This window comes from Zootermopsis nevadensis, unplaced genomic scaffold (genome assembly GCF_977971745.1).
Source record: "Zootermopsis nevadensis isolate Lab colony 2312 unplaced genomic scaffold, Znev_1.0 Znev_ptg000020l, whole genome shotgun sequence".
Taxonomy (NCBI): domain Eukaryota; kingdom Metazoa; phylum Arthropoda; class Insecta; order Blattodea; family Termopsidae; genus Zootermopsis; species Zootermopsis nevadensis.
The window spans coordinates 3,176,876-3,197,168 of NW_028259152.1; the positions used below are offsets into that span (position 1 = coordinate 3,176,876).

General features: G+C 38.4%; 1 protein-coding gene across 1 annotated transcript; it reads left to right on the forward strand.

The window, feature by feature from the left end:
- The first annotated feature begins 6,691 nt into the window (after nucleotides 1-6,691).
- LOC110840402 (uncharacterized) lies at nucleotides 6,692-13,412 on the forward strand. Its single transcript, XM_022085418.2, has 4 exons — nucleotides 6,692-6,813; nucleotides 9,559-9,834; nucleotides 11,028-11,475; nucleotides 13,218-13,412. Exons 1-3 carry the CDS (start codon nucleotides 6,802-6,804, stop codon nucleotides 11,448-11,450), a joined length of 711 nt encoding a protein of 236 aa, XP_021941110.1. The 5' UTR covers nucleotides 6,692-6,801; the 3' UTR covers nucleotides 11,451-11,475; nucleotides 13,218-13,412.
- The last annotated feature ends 6,881 nt before the right edge of the window (nucleotides 13,413-20,293 follow it).

Here is a 20,293-nt window from a genome sequence, read left to right on the forward strand (position 1 = left end):
CACAGACTTGTTCTGGTGAGTCAGAGACTGCGTCCGACACGGGACGGGTGATGCAAAGACGTCTTGCAGTCTGTGCTCGCAAAGTCCGTAGCAGAGACCGTGTTTAGAAGTACAGAAACTAACAGACGTGTGCTGGTGATGATTGTATGGGGTGAATTTTGAAATTTTTTCGAAATTTTCGAAAAATAAAAAATGTGGGAAATCTCCTAAAATGCGCACAAAACCAAAAATTTTCTAAAATTTTGAAAAAAAATTTGAAGTTGAAAATTCGCAATTTTTCTTTATTTTGTGCGCCATTGGGACAATTTCCAGCATTTTTTAATTTTATGAAAATTTTGAATTATTTTTTTCAAAATTCTCCCCACCCGTTATCTGCTAGAACCGTTGTCTGCCGAACACGATCTTTTACACAAACCCTCTCTGACGGACACGGTCTCTGCTGGACTCGGTCTATTCACGATCCGGTCGTTCTATGACCGTGTCTGAATTGTCGCCTCTGCAAAGCCCCACAAGGGCATTGACCGTGTGATTCAGAGGCTGCGCCTGGCAGAGAGCGAGTGATGCAGAAACCGTGCCTTGCAGAGTCTGCGTGAGGCAGTGTCCTGGTCTATCAGAGTCCGGGTGTGGCAGGACAGAGACTAGCACAGACGTGTTCTGGAAAGTCAGAGCCTGTGTCCTGCAGAGGGCGCGTGAAGCAGACGTCTTGCAGATTCTGTGTTCGCAAAGTCCGGGTCTAGCAGAGACCGGGTTTGGAAGTATAGAGACTGACAGACGGGTACTGGTGATGATCGTATGGGGAGAATTTTGAAAATATTTAAGAAATTTCGAAAAATCAAAACATGTTTGAAATTGTCTAATAAGCGCACAAAACAAAAAAATTTCGAAAATTTTGAAAAAATTTGAAGTTGAAAATTCTAATTTTTTTTATTTTGTGCGCCATTTGGACAATTTCCATCATTTATTGGTTTATTGAAAATTTTAAAAAATTAATTTTTTTCAAAATTCTCCCCACCTGTTATCTCTTAGACCCGGTGTCTGCCGAACACGGTCACTTACACTCTGTCACTGATGGACGCAGTCTCTGCAGGACTCGGTCCCTGTATGACCGTCTCTGACTTTTCGCCTCTGCAAAACCCTAGATCAGCAGAGACCGGGTGATCCAGAGTCTGTGTCCGGCAGAGAACGAGTGATGCAGTGACCGTGTCTTTCAGAGTCTTTGTGCGGCAGTCCGGGTCTAGCAGAGACCTGGTTTGGAATGAAAGATACCAACAGACTTGTTCTGATGATGATCGGATTGTTGATAATTATTAAAAATTTTCGAAAATTTCCAAAAATCAAAAAATTCTGGAATTTGTCTAAAAAGAGCACATCAAATTTTTTAGTAACTTTTGAAAATTGTTTTAAGGTTGAAAATTCTCAATTTTTATTTTTGTGCGCTTTTAGGACAATTTAAGGCATTTTTTGATTTTTAGAAAATTTTGAAATTATGATTTTTTTCAAAATTCTGCCCATCCTTTAGAATCCGAAACTGGCGTCTGCCGGACATGGTCTGTTCACACCCTGTCTGTGACGGACCCGCTCTCTGCCGGATTCGTTCTCTGCACGATCCGGTTGTGTATGACTCGGTCTCTGACGGGTCGTTTCTGCAAATACCTAGTCCAGCAGAGACTGAGTCTGGCAGAAACCGGGTGGTGCAGAGACGGTGTCTTCGAATGTCTGTGTAGCAGAGTCCCGTTCTAGCAGAGACTTGGGTGTTACAGTATATAGCCTACTAGAAAATTTTTCTGGTGATGATCAAATGGGGCATTTTTGTAAAAAAAATTAAAATGTTGAAAATTCTCTAAAAATCAAGAAATGCTGGAAATTGTCTAAAAAGCGCACAAAACAAAAAAAATTCTGAATTTTTGAAAAATCTATAGTTGAAACTTCTTAAAAAAATATTTTTGTGCGCTGTTTGGATAATTTCCAGCATTTTTTATTTTTTAAAAAATTTGAAATTTTGTTACAGTTTCGCTTTAATTTTGTCACTGTACTCCGATATGACCGAACTGTACAGTGCTGGCCTTTTCTCCTATTCAGTTACACCAAGATCGTGCAAAGAATGGTTGCCATGTCTAATTTTCTGAGCAGTGCATGAATTGGGCGTGGTCCGATCAGGGCATCACAAATTCTAATATCTGTTGTCAGAAACCATGACGTACAGATATGCATAAAGTTGTGCCACATTATGAGTTCGTACTGAGAAGGGCAGGGAAGCCCCATTCAATAATTTTTCCTTCACACTTCATGTATTAAAGTGACTATCTTAACGCTAAAGGGAGACTCGAAGGGTCCGAAAACAGGTTTGTATGTGATGGCGTGGGGAAATAGTCCTGCCACTGTCGAGAATCTCGTAGCTTGTCTCCCGACTACCCAAATTTAAAAAAAAATGTTGGGACATTAATAGTCAGGTCTCCCTTGATCTGTTGTGTGGGCGTTTGTTGGCTTCTGCCAGTTAATTCACTTGATGTAGGATATACCTACGAGCCGAATGGATGGTCCTTTAGTTGGCAGTGGCCTTACTCACGTTTCTACTTCTTGGTATGGAAAAATGGATCAAGAGCAAAAATAAATACTTCTATTTATTAATTCATTCAATTAATTTAACATTTTTCCAGCTGACGTAATTATAATGTGAGATTAGTTGTATGACAAATGTTTATAAAATATATAATACATGAATATATTACATAATTATATGTATAATATATAAAATTACTAACTACGTTTGTCGGTGTTCGAATACTTAACTGCAACACCATGTGCGTTTGTAGGTAGATACCAACGTTTCTGAGGAACATACCGCCTCCATCTTTTCTACTTAGCATTAAAAACAATGAGAACAGCATCGAAATTTTCACTTCCGTGAGGATCTAAAATTTCACAACTATTTTAATTACTTAAAAAACAGTAGATTCTTGAAATCAATATGACATCTGTGTCTATGAACTTTTAATGGGTTTGACAGCGATAACTAATAAGCTACTGGAACTAGGCATATTAAATGTTGAAAGAAGAAAAATTCTATTAACAATAATAATGATTATAAAAATTATGTTACATATTACTGCACGTAAGAGACCAAAAGGAATGTTGACTCGAGTATGACTTGAGGTCAGAACGCTAACTCATGAGCCAAATTGCATTTTACTGTAATGGTGGAAAGGCCCGTTGAAATTCTACAGGAATAGGTTGTTAGTATATTTACTCCTCACAGCATTTCTTCCCTTCCATTATGCCTTTCGTATCTTTGTTTCCTTCTCACCGTTCGTCCATATTTGTGGGTATGATTGTTGTGAGTCAGGATAATGACCTGTAGCTGGTTCTTTTGAACATGCAACAAATTTCGGGCTCTATAATGGCTGATATATATTTTTTTTTTCTGAGCGACTATTAGTATTACAAGAAGGATTCTGCTTCATGAAATCTGAGCATACAGCGGAAGTCAATAAAATTTACAAACAGTTAAGTAAATCTTTTGAAACACGCATTTTTTTAATGCTTTTCAACACATCTCGACTCAGTTGCAAAGGCTGTTCGCGGCTGCGAACATATCTTATCTACTGTGTGTAACAGGCATGAGCCGGGATAGCTCAGTCAGTATAGTGACTAGCTACGGGCTGGACGACCGGGGTTCGATCCCCGACGGGGGCAGAGGATTTTTCCTCTAGCCTCTGCGTCCAGACCGGCTCTGGGGCCCACCCAGCCTCCTCTAAAATGGGTACCGGGGTCCTTTCCCGGGGGTAAAGCCGGCCGGGGCGTGATGCTGACCACTCACCCCCATCTAGTGCCGAGGTCAAGGAAGGAAGGAGCTATACCTCCTCTCACCCCAAACGCCTACATGGCGTAGAGTGGGACAAACTTTACTTTACTTTACTTTACTTTACTTTACTTACTGTGTGTAACAGGCAAATGCTGGATGGTGATCGTTTGCTGCTCAGAATTTTTCGGTCTTAGAAGGAATAATATTCATGACGTGTGTGTGCGTATTTTATAACCGTTGGTACGTAAAACATAACGATGAGATTAAAATTACTGTAAAAGGTATTGTACTACTACACATGACTAATGACGCATTTGTTACACTCTTGCACACATCCTGCAACAGTAAGTTCTTTGTTGATGTTCACTTTCTACTCTAGGAATTTTACGCCTCTGGTCTTTGATACGTAACCTTGGCATACAACAGATGCTTTTTCTGCTCTTTACATATTATGTACACGATTACTGAGTATGTTTTATCGAGCCACATGTGAGGTTCATGCTGCAGTAATGAAACTAGGCTCACCACTTCAATGTAGATGTGTCGTGAGTGCAAAATTGCCATCAGATCTACGTTTCCCACGACGAGAACTATGCTGTTACATGCACTTGCAATTTCAAAATGTTAAATCACGTCTCATATTTTAAACAAGCGGAACTGCAGGAAAGAAACTGATCTTTTTCTAATCACGTCAAGTTAGTCAGAATCTTATATTCCACGCCTGTATATTTTTTAATGAAAATTCTTAAACTGTCCTCATTCATTAAAATGGGTGAACATAAACCTCCTTACCTAAAAGAAAACACTTCAGCGTTAATGTCATTTAAGGAATTAATCTCTGTTTACACTCAGAATCATATCCATAAATGCAAAATGCTGCGTTGTTGATTATTAAAGCTGGTTGTACAGGTGTGTTTAAAATGTTACTGATATGAACACTCACTTCTATAAGAAACTACATTCAAACGGAAACTGATAGCTGAAATGCAGGAAATTACATCAGCGTTTCAACGACATAGTAATTACATTGCACCATAAAGAGTTTCATTCATTCAGTAAATATGTGCCAGGCATCTGTCTTACTTTATTGACTTGGGCATACATGATAAGAATACTTCGACAAGCTAAACTGATAGGAAAGTACTGCTCATAGTAAGATCACAAATCTAATCCGAATAATAATAATAATAATTCAATTCAATTCATTTATTAAAGTGCTTGACAACAGCCTGAACGCCAATAACAGCCAAGCACTAACAAAATACAAACCTTACAATACAAATACAAATAAACAAAAAACTGAATATATAAATATACCAAATTATACAAAATTAATTTATTACAAAATAATAAGTAAAAAACACTAATAAAATAAAAGGAACAAAATAAAATAAAATAAAAACAAAATAAAAATTATAATAATAATAATAATGTTAATAATAAACTGGACAATATCCCTTCAACATTACCCACAACTCTAAGTAATAATTAAAACACGTTTTATGGACAAGTCTAACAAAGCAGCACATAAAAATATTTTTTTCGCCTAATTACGGAAGTTTCAGGATGTTAAGACTTAAAACTATGTTTTGGTGTGTTCTATTTAAGTAGGCCACAGGAAGAAGGCCATGAATAAATGAATGAACACCAAGGAAGGTGCCTGCTGCCTCCATAATCAAGGAGCCCTGATAATAAAGCCATAACATAAATCTGAAATGTGGGTAACCTTCTGCTACGCCACAGGGTTACAGCCCAGATGACTGCCACTTTCGTACAGGTTATTTCTCTACTTGAAAAAGTCACTACAACGTCGTTATAAAATGTTACGGAAAGAATTTGTCTTTGCGGTGAAAGTGTCATTAACATAAGAGAGTAAAATTTAGACTTCATTTTCAGTTTATTAGAACAGAACATGTTTAGAAAAACAAATGCTAGTAAAGACGGTGATATAGAAACAAGCGCAGTGAAAAGTAACTACGTGTTTATGTATTATCACCAGAGTGCAGAACATAATCATGTAATGAAGATACTTAATAAATCCTTCGAAAATGTTGCAAAGTTCAAATGTTTTGAGAACGTCAATCACCAACAAAAGTTTGGAGGATATTTCATACTACCGACGTTAATGATTTATAATTTTAAATGTTAATAATATTGTCAAAAGAAGGAATAAGAGATGAGCGACGCACAAAAGCATGCCCTGGAAAGACAGGAAAAGCATACAGAATTTTGGTTGGAAATCCTGAAGGGAAGAGACCAATTGGGAAAGAAGGACGTCCTTGTAAGGTTAATATTCAAATTAATATCAAAGAAGTTGCTTATGATGGCAATGAACGAATTCACCGGGCAGTCAAGTGATTGTTATTTTATCTAGGACTCTTTTCCATGGGGTGGTTATGTTACAAATGTATAGCATTCATATCTTTGCAATCACGTGTCGTATTTTTGTTTTTCGTTTGAAATAGTCTTCATATCTGTTTTACATGACAATTGTATCAATATGTGAGCTACACTACCTATTGAATCAATAATCGCTAATTAAAGCTTGTAATTAACATGTAAACGTTTATTACACACACTCAAAAAATTTGGAATTAGTCTGTAAAAGTAAGCATATATTTTGTATACAAACTGCTATAAAGACAACACATCACACATTTTCACCTGATCTGAGGGCGGCCTGCCAAAGGATCTTCTTTAAAATTCTTCCGTATTCCGTTATAGTGCCAATCACTCACTCATCACTGGTCAATACTTTCAATGTCGTAAAGCAGTGGGGAATATCAAGGTTTGCTGAAAGTGTTATGGAGTGGTGCCATGTGGGCACCCAACTGACAGGCCCAATATCCTTCTACGGTGAAAGTGTTGCGCTGTATCGCAAATCTGGGTGCAACAAGTGGCAGAGGGGGAGAAGCATATAAAACGGAACCCCTGGACCAAGATACAAAACATTCTGTAAAGTGTGTGTCGTTCAGCACAAGTGGTTTTCCAATTTCAACATGAAGGCGTTCGTAAGTAAACCAGTTTTGACTGCATCTTGAGCTGTAATGATTTTGCACAGTGTCAATATGTGCAATGCATTTCATTTATGTTAACGATGCAGGTCTTTCAATGAGAAACAGAGTCGTAACTAATAAATATGAGTAATTATGCTGTTTAGATCGCTTTTCACTTATAGTGCCTAATATAAGGATTATGAATCCAATCACTGAGTGTGATGGACGCTCCAACTGTATGGAGAATAGTCCTCGGCAAACCAATAACCATTCTACAAGCTAAGAAGATTCCCTCCTTTTATGAAACCCTTGTGTTCGAAAGAATATTCGTCTGCTCCCAACGTTGAGTAAGACAAATCTGTTCCATAATCATATATTTTATTTTACGTTTATTGATATCCTCCCATTTACGCTTCGCTTAGGTATCTCAGTCACTTCACTTCAGGTTCAGAGACAAAAATTTTGTGTGAATTTCTCATTACGTGCCAATTCCAGTTTTTTATGTGATTATCCTTATAACATTTGGTGGAGTAGAGAATACGAAGCTATCTATTATGTAGTTTTCTCCAGGCATAACTTTAATAGCAAGTTAATAACGAAACACAGTATTAATAACAAAAGATTTGTTTGGCTGAACATCTGTGTAGCTTAACAGAAAATATGGTTCCATGAGTTATTCACAGAAACAAAATTATAACGCATCACTGTCAGATAACTTCAAGCTTGGACACAGATTATTGTGTCCAAGCTTGAAGTTATCTGACAGTGATGCGTTATAATTCGTAAAATTGTTCCTTAGGACTTTGCTCATCATCTAAATCATAAAATTACAAAACTACAACGTTTCGGGGGTTGGATTCTGATTTCGTGTTCAGGTAAAAGGGGGAGAAAGCGGGCAGAAAACCTATCTCTTTGGTCCTCTGGTTGAGCTAGCTCAGACCTCTACAGCGAACACATGAAAATGAATTTTGAAAAATTTTGTGACTATCTTAATGACAATCATCTTCTCGACAAGGTCTGTGCTCCATAGTGAGGACTATCAAAATACCCATGCGTATACTTCAAGTGATTAAAGCGAATAAATGTCTGCAACGGCCTTGCCTGTCCCACTGAACGGGTTCTGTTTCCGTGCCCTACGGTATAGCGGTGACCACTTCGTGACATTTTCACGCCAGCCCCATGACTACTGCTATTTCTTCACGTCCTTATTTCCCACGTTCACATTAGCGTAACTAAAATAGACAATTTCTATCACAATATAAAATACTGTTCTTCAGAAGCCATTGAAAATCATTTTATTACTGTTGGCGTATCGTAATTGAGAATCAGTAAGCTGCTCTTCCACTAATTATTATTGGTATAGGGGCATGTCGCACGACTTACTTTAACTAGCGTAGATCATAAGCCCCATTTAAAATTCAACAGAAAATTTCCTAATTTGTTACAGTTGGCCTAAAGTATATTTATTGTTCAAACAGTCAATGCAAAATGAAGATAAATGTCCTCTGGGATGTTGCGCCGTGTGATCTAATCCCAGGTCTTCATACTCGCCGCCTTTTGGGCACAAAATCTCACAGAGTTACAGCAGTTTGGAATTTTCAAATCAGGAGGATCTATCGTGAACCCATATTTCCACTTTTTCTTAGAGTTACAGTGGCCCACAAATTAAACTAACTTTATTGGCACGTTTCACATGATTTCATTATCGTTCGGGATATATCACACGAAAATATCCTGTGAAAGAAAACTTGATTTCCAAAATTAATTCAGGGAGAAATAATTATAACATGGAGCCTTAAACTTCAACACAAACGCGATCAGCTTCAAGCTCTGTCTTCTTTACTCTCGGCACACATTGGGCAAAATGCACTGAAAAGAGAGACAGTATTGACGTTGCCGGGAATTGAAGCCCAGTAGTTCAAGTTGCAACCTAACCTACAGACCTGTTCACTTACTGAGCTACCCTGGGTCATAATCTTGATTTTTGTTATTGGTTTTCCGAATATATATAACATTTTAAACAATAATGATTCGTCATAACTTTATTTGAAAATAAATAATATTAAAAACTAAGAACGTTCCTGGATAAATAATGCTGAGTAGGGCAATGTAAAAATATTTCTAACAAAAACGCTGGCCAAGATACGCATGTAGACTTTCACTGTTTTGATTTCTTATTCACAATTGGATTTACGCCGATTTGAGGCATCATTTCGTCAGTCACCCCGCTCATGGGTGTTCTTGATTTACGTTATGTTCATTTACACAATCACTGGGATATAGGTCTATCGCTTTCACTACTGAATGCTGTAAGTCGCTTACATTTGCGTGTTTATTTCTTGTTAAGTGTTTGGTAAGAGCACACTAATTTGTTGTTGCATTTGAACGCCAGCCTCTGTTACCGCAGTTAACAGTCGTCCAGCTAATTAGAATGTCGTTATGCAACTCCTATGGGAGCTTTGCCTGTCACGAGACAGTGTTCGAGTCTCACCTCCCTACTTTGGGCGGTGCTTTACCGCCTTAAAAACCAACCCCTGTTGCAATTATTGACACTAAATGGCACTGAAAATCATACAAAACTAACCAATACAAAATAAAGAGTCACTGATTGTTAAAGCAGCTGGGACATGTTACCACTTGACTTAAAAAGAGTCGATCACGGCGACACAACGGAAGTAAAAACAAGAGATCGCCCGGCCTTCCAGTAGGTTATGTTTGAAGAAGTTTCACGACGTATTGCTTAGGTGTTGTTATCGACAGCTCTGCATGTCAGCGTTGGTGCTGCTGGCCGCTGTTGGAGCTGAAGACGGCAAGAAAAAGCGAGGCCTGCTGGGACTGGGGTACGGCACCCTGGGAGGCTATGGTGTCGGAAGTGGACTGACGGGGTACAGTGGCAATGGACTGGCCGGGCTGGCTCTTCCCCCGGTTCCTTTACACGTGGCCGCGCCGGCTCCTGGTCCAGTGCTGCCCCCTCCACCGATTTATGGATCACCTTATGTAATCGGTGCTTCCGTCCACACCACCATCACCAAACAGGTCAGTGCACAAGGGTTCCTCGAATTGTTTAGAGTAACTGGGGAAAAAACCGTCTGCTTTCATGGACCTCGGAAGTTTTTAATTGTGTTCACAGTTCCAAAATGTGATCTGATTCTGAGTCACTTGAATAAAGTACAAGCTTTCACACTCTTTATCTTCTGAGCCACTTTAATATTATCCTCCAATCTAAAACTAAGTCTTTTAACTGGGTTTTCTCTTAAGGTTGTCCGCTAAAATCTGTATTTTTTTTTACATTTCTCATGCGTGCTGTGTATCTCGTCCATCTATTCTAGAAAATCTCATCTTTATTTATTTATTTATTCACCCAAATAATATTGGAATAAGAGCGTAAATTATTTCATGTTTTGTGTATTATATGTATTATTTTTAGTGCTTTGTTCCCTCAACTCTCGGCGCTTGTTCTCAGGCACCCTCAATGTACATTCTACCCCTGGAGTGCGAATTCAAAACTCAGACGTGTACAAGAGAACAGGCAAAAATACAGTTTTGTATAATTAATGGTTGGATTTTCAGATAGTAGACGGTAAGATAAATAACTCCAAAGTAAGTAACAGAAAGCCTGTCTTCATGTAATTTGGTCTTTCTTTCTTCAACAATTTTTTTCTGCGACGTATTCAGAATAGCAGTAAATGTTGTCTGTCTATCCGCTTGCCGTTATGCCTTTGCCTCTACAACACGAAAGGACTCGGTAAGACAAGTCCGATGATCGGGTGGCCACACGCATGAACAATTCACTTGTTGCATTGCTACAACTGCGTTCTGTTAACTCCATGGAGAAAAGTCCTTCTTCAAGATTAGGACAACCATGATTTGCGATTTAAGGCTGATTCGAGAAGAGACTATTATATGTATTATAATTGGTGGTTACATTATAATTGTGTTGCCAATCAAATAGTGCCAGAAAAGAACACTGTCAAAACATAAGGATTGGATTCATCTGGCTCAGGATAAGGTCCGATGATCTTCTTAAGGCCGATTTAGCCAAATTACTGATCTTTCATGTCATTTTACATTGATGTGTTGCTTATTTCTTTATTTCATTCTGTTTCACCTGTGCATTTCACCCGTTTCTACTTCTTTTCCCCTTTCAGTATCTATTTACTAGTTCTCACTAACACCCTGTGTCGTTTCCTTCTGATTTGTTCTCATGTTCTGTTTGTTTCGTGTTCCAGGTTGCGGTCCCAGTACCACATCCAGTGGCCGTTACTGTAGAAAAACAGGTCCCTGTACCGGTGCCTGCCCCGTACGCTGTCCCTGTGCCTCGTCCGTATCCTGTAGCAGTGCCTAAACCATATGCCGTCCCCTTTGAAAGACCCTATCCTGTCCCAGTGGACAGGCCCTACCCCGTAGGAATCCCAGTAGCTAAGCCATATCCTGTCGCTGTTCCCCATCCCGTTGCTGTCCCTGTAGCTAAGCCCTATGCTGTTCCCGTCCCTCAACCTGTGGCCCTACCTTTTGCTAAACCTTACCCAGTACCCGTACCTCAACCCTTCGCTGTCCCGGTAGATAAACCCTACGCAGTTCCTGTCGCAGGCATTACGGTAGCCAAACCGATCTTCGACCCTGTGCCTTACGGTCATGGCTACCATCACTGATCCGCGAGGAAGCTTCATGCAGCAGGTAACATTTTTCTCTCGGTCCATATTTCGCATTCCAGATCATTTAACGTACTTCGGTAGCGTATCGTCTCTGCGAACTTATTACAAGTTGAGGTTTGAGGTTCTCTGTGCGGTGAAGATGATGTTCATCTGGGTCGTGACGTCGTGTGCCCTCAATGGCCGACATGAACGTTTCGGAAAAGCGTATTGTCTTCTGACCCTATATAAACTCTACACTTCCCAATGCCCCACTTCAGCCTTGAAGATTGACACAATATGTACTCATCGCCCTGAAGATGGAGGCAGGAAGCATCTCTTAAACGTCGGCTAACTTATACAAAACTATAGGGCGAAACAACTAAGACGGCAGCTATCTTCATGCATTACATCTGTTTTCTCTACAGAAAACTTGAAAACGAAACAGGTGTAGCATAAAGTTCACAAAGAACGCGTTAGGACTTCCTGTGCCATAAGCTAGAACTTGTGGTTAAGTTCCCAAGTAATACATTGATTATTTTATTGACTACAGTAGAACACTGAATATCAGATGGCTGAGCAATTAGAGGCTTATTTTATTATAGACGGGACAGATCAGGAAAATAACTTACTTAGGGCTGGGTTATTTGGAATCATTCTAGAGCACAATTAATGGTATTTGAAAGCAAGGTGCTCGGAAGAATGTTTTTACAATGAAAGAAGTCGCAGAATGACGATGAAAAGTACATATCGAGGAGCTTCATAATAAATCAAGTAGGATACGTTACCCGGGATAAGTAGCACGCATATGGGAGTTGAGATTTAGTCAGAAAACCTGAGGGTAAAAGACCACTTGGAAGACGAAGACGTAGACGTAAAGATGTTGACTAGAGTCATCTGGTTTAAAACAGAGTGAAGTGGATGGTTAATGTAAACACGGCAATAAGGCTTCGGGTTTAGTAGAAAGGCGGCTAATTTCTCGACTAGCTAAGAAACTATCAGTTTCTCAAGAAGAACTCTGCTCCATGCATATACAGTTAAATTATAGCTGTCATAGAAAAGAACTAGTTTTTGCGCATGATCTTAGAAAGCTTTTCAGTTATGACGCCGCCACTTACGTGCAAACAATTCCAAGATGACAAATGGGACTACGTGAGCCGACTGGAAAATTCAGCTACGGCTTACGCTAATTATAAGCTCCTGACACTGGGACCAAATGGAAGCAACTTTAAGCTGCTTATGAAAGCGATTACATCGTACATCCACTAAACTCCACCCTGCTTTGTGCCCAACGATCGTAATCATCACTAAATGAGAATGTTCCGCGTACTGCTGATCTAAACATACCTATCTCCCTAATGTGACTCACGTAGTGGTTACAGATAAAAATGCTATACAAACACAAGGCAACTGGTTAGATTGTGTGGCTGGCTAGAAGTGAATGACGCATTATTCCGTCACGGATTCTAAAAATTGACAAAAATTATTCCTTGTGGAGTATAAATTGTTCCGTGAAGAGACATTTCTTAAATATTGGTGAGATTTCAGGTACCCACGGCGGCGATTATGAATATGGCTGTCTTCTGGGATGTCGCGTCGTGTAGTCTGGTGCTGATGATGGAGGCAGTAAGCTCCCCTGAATCGTCGACATTATCTACTAGACTACATGATACATCTCAGAAGACAACCATCTTCCATCGTAGCCGTGAGTACCTCAAATGTCACCAAGTGCCAATCCATTTGTTAGAAATGCGATTCTAAAATAACCTCGCACACGTTTTGTTGCAGGGTTACGTCGGCAGTGAATTGCAAGTCAGCATTCCCGTACGAGAATAACTGAAGTTGCAGTCACATGCAGAGACCTGCCTGTCATTCCAACCACACACCACCACCACACACGCAAGACTATCTCCACAACGTGCAATACAAAAATTGTCTTGTATTTTTAAATCCCATTTTAAATAAATTTATTCCTTACATTAATCAGGGACGTATATTTTTCATTTATCTTCAGTATAAAATGACGTGAAAAATTTCAGATAATTCCAAAATATGTCCACGAATCTACTAATAAGATAACGGCTAACATTTTGTCAAATTTTATACACACATCATTCGGTGAAGTAAACAGAAGTGAATAGATTCATCATGAATATACAACGTTTGCAAGATTTGTAAGAAAATCCTTAGCAATTAAAAAAATTAAGATAACTTTCTTCTTGTTTTTTGTGCCGTGTAGTCTGGCAGAAGTATACCGACGTTTCAGAGGTGCTTGCTATCTCCGTTATCAGGGTAATGAGGCCCTGGTACTGGAGGCAGCAAGCACCTGTGAAACGTCGGTAAACTTCTGTCACACTACACGGCGCAACAACACAAAAGATAGCCATCTTCATACTCGCCGCCCACAAGAACCTCACATAACAAACCTGCAAGAGATTCAATGTCCTTCCTTCAAACAAACTCATCGCCCTGATAATGGAGATAACAAGCACCTTTAAAACGTCGGTAAACTTCTACTAGGCTACACGACGCAGCAATCCAGAAGACTGTCTTTTTCATTTCTTTCATGTATCTTATTAATTAACAAATTTCTTAATTTTGAAAAATATGAAATTAATTTTCATAACTTCCTAAAGCATAAAGTATGATTCTTATAAAATTGGTTTCGAGAATTTCCAGATTTCGAGTTATTCGTTACAAAACGAAGTTCATTGTTATTCAGTATTTCACTTCGGTTCACACTGTTCTATACATCAGGCCTCTTCAAATTTCACCACTTTCACATATTGGAAGCATTACGAATTTTATTGGCAGGATGAAACTTTATCAGTGGCGATACGGAATTGTCAATTCTGTACAGCGTGCAAACTTCACTTTCTATAAATGACGAACATTAAATTCAGATCGTGATATATTTTGCAAGTACGTAAGAGTCAATATCATCTCTTCAGTTAAAATTATCAAAGCGTTAAAATGTAGTGTTTTATTATTCCTGCTGCAGTCCGTAATAACAGTCACGTTTTTCTCTAAAGGTGTTCCTGCCAAACTTTGCATAAGTCTATGAGACGACTGTAAAAAAGAGTCGAAATTGAAGAATTGATTCATCTCCACTGCAAATCAGATCATTCATATTACGAGAATCCTAGCCATATCACTCCCATTTGGACAGAGAAAGTTAGAATGGCGGTAAAATTTCGGAAATATATGAAGGAAGAGATGACGTCTATCTGCGATGTTGCGCCACTTCCGTTTTTATGAGACTACACTGCTCAGCATCCCAGAAGACAGTCATCTTCATATTTTCTGACAGGAGAACATATAAAATCTCATTTGTGAGAAAGAGTTTATTCTGGAACGCTCATATTGTGATTGTCGTCAGTCCGTCTATGCGAAATCATGGATAATATGGGACGACTTCTACACCGTGTCCTTTCAATTTCACAGATTCTAACTATTATCTCCTCTTACTCGACGTGAACTTCTGTTTCATAAGTAATAACCTCCAAAGAGATATTCTGATTTGATTTATGTAACAAAACATAACTTACATTTATTTCGGAAAATATTTGATTTTCACCATGACAGATGTCTGAAATAGTTGTAATCTTCAGGGTTAAAAAATAAAAGACCCTCAATTTGTATTCTTTTCGGGTCCTGTAAGAAACGCGATTGTTTCTCGGTTAGGTTCGTTCTTCACAATAGCTGTTAAGTCAGTATACAAATAACATACCACGAGTCTGTGAGCAAAACCGATTCAAAATATTTTGTAGTGGCATGGTTTTTGGATTTCGGAAAAAAAGTAATATATTCATGCACATCAGAAATACTAAATGCCGATTTGGAAAGATTGGGTAAATATCGGAAGCATTTATATTATAAATTTGCTGCACAAGAAAACATTTAATCTGAAATTGTAGTCATAGCTTGCTTAAAAATGAGTCATTTAGACTTGCATATGCGTTTTAATAGTTAATTCGATAAAAAAGCAAGTATTTACTTCTGAATACGTACTACAGAAGATAAAGTTATTTTTGAGCATGTTGGAAGACCAGCGAATTATATAAAATAAATAGAAAGGAAACCCTTTGGCACGCCGCTCCGGTTGCCAGCCATCTTTACTATTGGTTTTCACAGATTTATTCAGTCTCTGCAACAAATACCAAGAAAGTGCTTTGAAGTAAGTTACATCTGGAACCATACAATCGCTTATGTACTTGTTATCGTAATCGTTGTTAATTAAGATGATATTACAAGTTTCAGTATAAGTTTGACTCCAAATAAGTTATTTAAAACTACACTAAAACTTGAATCAATGACCACCTAATAAAATCCAATTGTTAATTAAGATTGTCTTTTATTATGTGGTTATTGATTCAAGAGTATACAGACATTCGGCCTAACATTCCAATATTTTTATTAATCTATCAATCGATTGATTAATCGATTAATAACTGGTTCTGATAAGCAGAATCGATCATTAGAGTGCTCTGCTCACAAGAAGCAGCCAACGGTCCGACGCTCATGTTGTCACGTATTTCAACTGTCTTGGTGCAGTGTAATTCATTATTGGAAAGCGATTTCTCTCCCTAGTTCAAATAAATTGCTACCTGTCCAGACAATTGAACACAGTAATAACGTGCTGCCTGCATATTGATTACAAGTGGTACGAGATCTTAGTTCAACCTGTTCCACATTTAGCTGCAGGCCTCAGACTTGTGAGCAAGCTGTTTGGTTATCTTAATCACAGCACTGACACATAAATATAACCACCTCCACCGCCACATCCTCTATTTGACATGCTTTATAGCCTAATCTACTGACAGAGTCGTTAAAATCAGCAACACACAATGGCACATAAATGCCCGTAATCTAAGTTTGCACACACATATGAAGGATACATAGAAATCATCTTTACAACTTTGCTCGTGAATAAAACTTTTATCAATAGACATAGACGTCAATGGTATTAAGAACAAGTAAAGTTATAAAGATAATTTGTACAAATCCTGTATATTCTCCCAAATGATGGAAGCATTAAGTGCCTCTGATGTTGTTAAACTTCAACCGGACTACACGGCGCAAATCCCCAGAACAAAGCTTCTGTTGGAAACATCATAAATGCTCTGTTTCTTACGTTTCTATCTGATTTAAATAGTATATTTTGTTTATTGAAATGTGCTGTCAAAGTCATAAAGGGTTATAAGCATTTGGATTCAAACTCAGGACACCTGCATAAGACTTTCAAAATAGCCTACACCTGTATGTAAAGTTATTTAGCAATCCAGTAGCCTATTACAACATGGCGACAAATTACAGGAGAATGAGATATATGCTTAACTCAGTCTCTGGAGGTAATCTAGTTTCCGTATGAAAATGTGGAGGAATGGGTAAAAACAACTTGATTTGTTACATAATTCGCCCAAAATATCAGTCTTACCTAACCTTAATCTGCATAAAACTGTTTTCAGAAAAAAAAAAAGTATATATATATATATATTGTGTGTCATTTACTTAGATACAATTAAACAAACCGTTAATTAATTCTCGTCAGAACAATTTAAAGGATCTCAAGAGTCTCAAATGAGCAAAACATGACTATAAATAGACCAATCGTAATGGGTGTAGGGAGGCGTTTTGGACATGCGATGTCTGGCGCAAAGACATAGAATAATATCCAGGCAAAGTGCTGCCACCTATGACACAAACTATCAAGTTAGTCCAATCTTGTAGCTCGTAGTGCCGTCTTGCGTACATGGCGGCGCTACTATCACATCAGACTCTATTAGGCTATACATTTACTTAATTTCTATCCAAACCCTGTTTCATTGCCGGTTGTTATATTGTCTATTTAAACGATTTCGTCTGATATTCATAACTCCTTAAATAGACGGCTGGAAATTCTTACACCAACCAATTTATAGTCTATCAACATTATATCGTTCAGAAGGAAACGCCGTTTCCCAATCGAACAAAGAAGAAAATTCCATGTTGATGTACAATAATAAATAAAACGATTTTGTTCTATATAATAAGTTTCCGAGCAGCTGTTCAAATTACCTACTTCAAAATAGTCAACCATTCCACGGCGGCAGAGGAGAATTCATAAAAATAAATATTATTAAGCAAAGTCAGTACTGATACAATCCTTAAATTTTAAAATTTAATGTCATTCCTGCACTACTTTATGGCGCAGAATGCTGGACCCTAACCAAAGTACAAAAGCAACGAATAGAAGTAGCAGAAATGAAATATCTAAAATCATATGCGAATTGAAGATATTAGACGCGAACTAGGAACTTTTAACTTGCTGGATAAAATATGCGAACATCAAAGGAATTGGCTATTGCATATAGAGAGAATGTAAGCCAATAGAATTCCACAAAATATGTACAAATAAAAAACCTAAAGGCAAACGAGGAGTACTGTATCCTATTTACTCGTACAGAAAATACCTTGGAGACGGAACAGTCTATTATAAGCTAAACCACGGAGATGATGATGATGATGATGATTATTGGCATAAAGACTTACAGAGATTTTCATAAAAATGCAATTCTTTGCAGCAAGAAAGAAAATTTGAATGTTGAAGAAGTCTTAATTTTAAATTATCGAGTATTAAATTTATGAATTTTTGCCGATTTCACTGAGACCGATGACAATACAAGAAAGAAGTAGGCTAACAATTATGTTCTTTACATGCAAAGGAAGGAAAGTGAAAATGAACGATTCAGTTTTGTAGTTTTTGCAGAACGCACAGTTTACAAACATATACCTTGCGATTTATCATTACCAATTTACCCTGATAATCATTTATTAAGCACCGAAACTGAAACACGCCTAAACAATTTTTGGAAATTCAGTCCAAACCTCAAAGTGAACACAATGCATCTCATTACAGTGGTCAACCCAGAAAATAAACTCTGTTTACAGACAGAAATGTATGGAACTCGTGAATAAGAAAAGAAATATTATGGTTAAAGCAGATGATAAGGCTTTAACGTGACCAAGCGTGCCCAAGCGTGACTGAGCGTGACTGAGCGTGAGTATGCGTTACATGAGATCTAGTCGTGACAAAATTTCACCAAGCCGGTCACAACATGACAAAATTTACAAATCATGACAAAACGTGCCTAAGAAAGCTTAAGCGTGACAAAGCGTGATTAAGCGTGACAGGACGTGACTAAGCGTGACATGTATTCTAGAAGTAACAAGATATCACCAAACCTGTAAAAAGTGCCAAAATTTAAAAGCGTGACAAAGCGTGATAAAGTGTGTCTAGGCGTGAACTACTATGAAGGCGTGACGACAGGTTACCAAAAATGTTAAAATAAGGCGAAGATTTGAAAGTTGTGTCTAAGCGTGGCCAAGCGTGATCAAGCGTGACAAAGCGTGAATAGGGGTGACGCACTGTAACTACGTGACGAATTGTGGCAATAAGTGTCAAAACGTAACAAAAATTATCACATTACTTAAAATAACAAAATCCACTAAACAACACTAAACTAACCTAACCTAACGAAATTATCTTAACCTAACCTAGTCTGTCGTAACTTCATACAATGTATTGCCAAGTAGCAAACATTAACCGAGCCGTGCTTAACATAACATAAGCGTACCGAAACCTGACTAAGATACCACGCGTGCCCAAGCGTGACTAAGCGAAACATGTATTCTAGAAATGACAAGATACCACGAAACCTGTCAAAACGTGCCAAAATATATAAAGCGTGACAAAGCGTGAGCTAGCGTGACAAAGCGTGACTAGGCGTCATATACTGTAAGTGCCTGACGAATTGTGGTCATGAGTGTCAAAACGTTACAAAATTTATCAACACGTTACCTAAACGAACAAAAGTCGCTAAAAACCCTAAACTAACCTAACCTAACAAAACCAAGCCTAACCTAACCTAACCTAACCAACCTACTTGAACCTAACCTAATCTGTCGTAACTTCATCAAACGTATTGTCAAGTAGCAAACAATAACCGAGATGTGCATAACATAACTTAAGCGTACCGAAACCTGAATAAGACACCACGCGTGCCCAAGCGTGACTAAGCGTGACTAAGCATGACAGATCGTGACTAAGAGTGCCATGTATTCTAGAAATGACAAGATATCACGAAACCTATCAAAACGTGCCAAAATAAACAAGACGTGGCCAAGCGTGACAAAGCGTGACTAGACGTGTCCTGCTATGAAAGTTGTGACGACAGGTTCCCATAAATGTGAAAATATGATGAAAATTTTAAAGTTGTGTTTAAGCGTGACCAAGCGTGCTCAAGCGTGACAAAGCGTGACCAGGCGTCATATACTGTAAGTGCGTGACAAATTGTAGCCATGAGTGTCAAAACGTTACAAAATTTATCAAAACGTTACCTAAACGAACAAAAGTCGCTAAAAACCCTAAACTAACCTAACCTAACCCAACCAAGCCTAACCTAACCTAACCTAACCAACCTACCTGAACCTAACCTAATCTGTCGTAACTTCATCAAACGTATTGTCAAGTAGCAAACATTAACCGAGACGTGCATAACATAACTTAAGCGTACCGAAACCTGAATAAGACACCACGCGTGCACAAGCGTGACTAAGCTGATTAAGCGTGAGAGAGCGTGACTAAGCTTGGCATGTATTACGGGAATGACAATATACATCGAAATCAGTCAAAACGTGTCAAAATATACAAAGCGTGACCAAGCGTGACCTAGCGTGACAAAGCGTGACTATGCGTGTCCTGCTATGAAAGTTGTGACGACAGGTTTCCATAAAAGTTAAAATAAGTCGAAGATTTGAAAGTTGTGTCTAAGCGTGACCAAGCGTGCTCAAGCGTAACAAAGCGTGACTAGGCGTTATATACT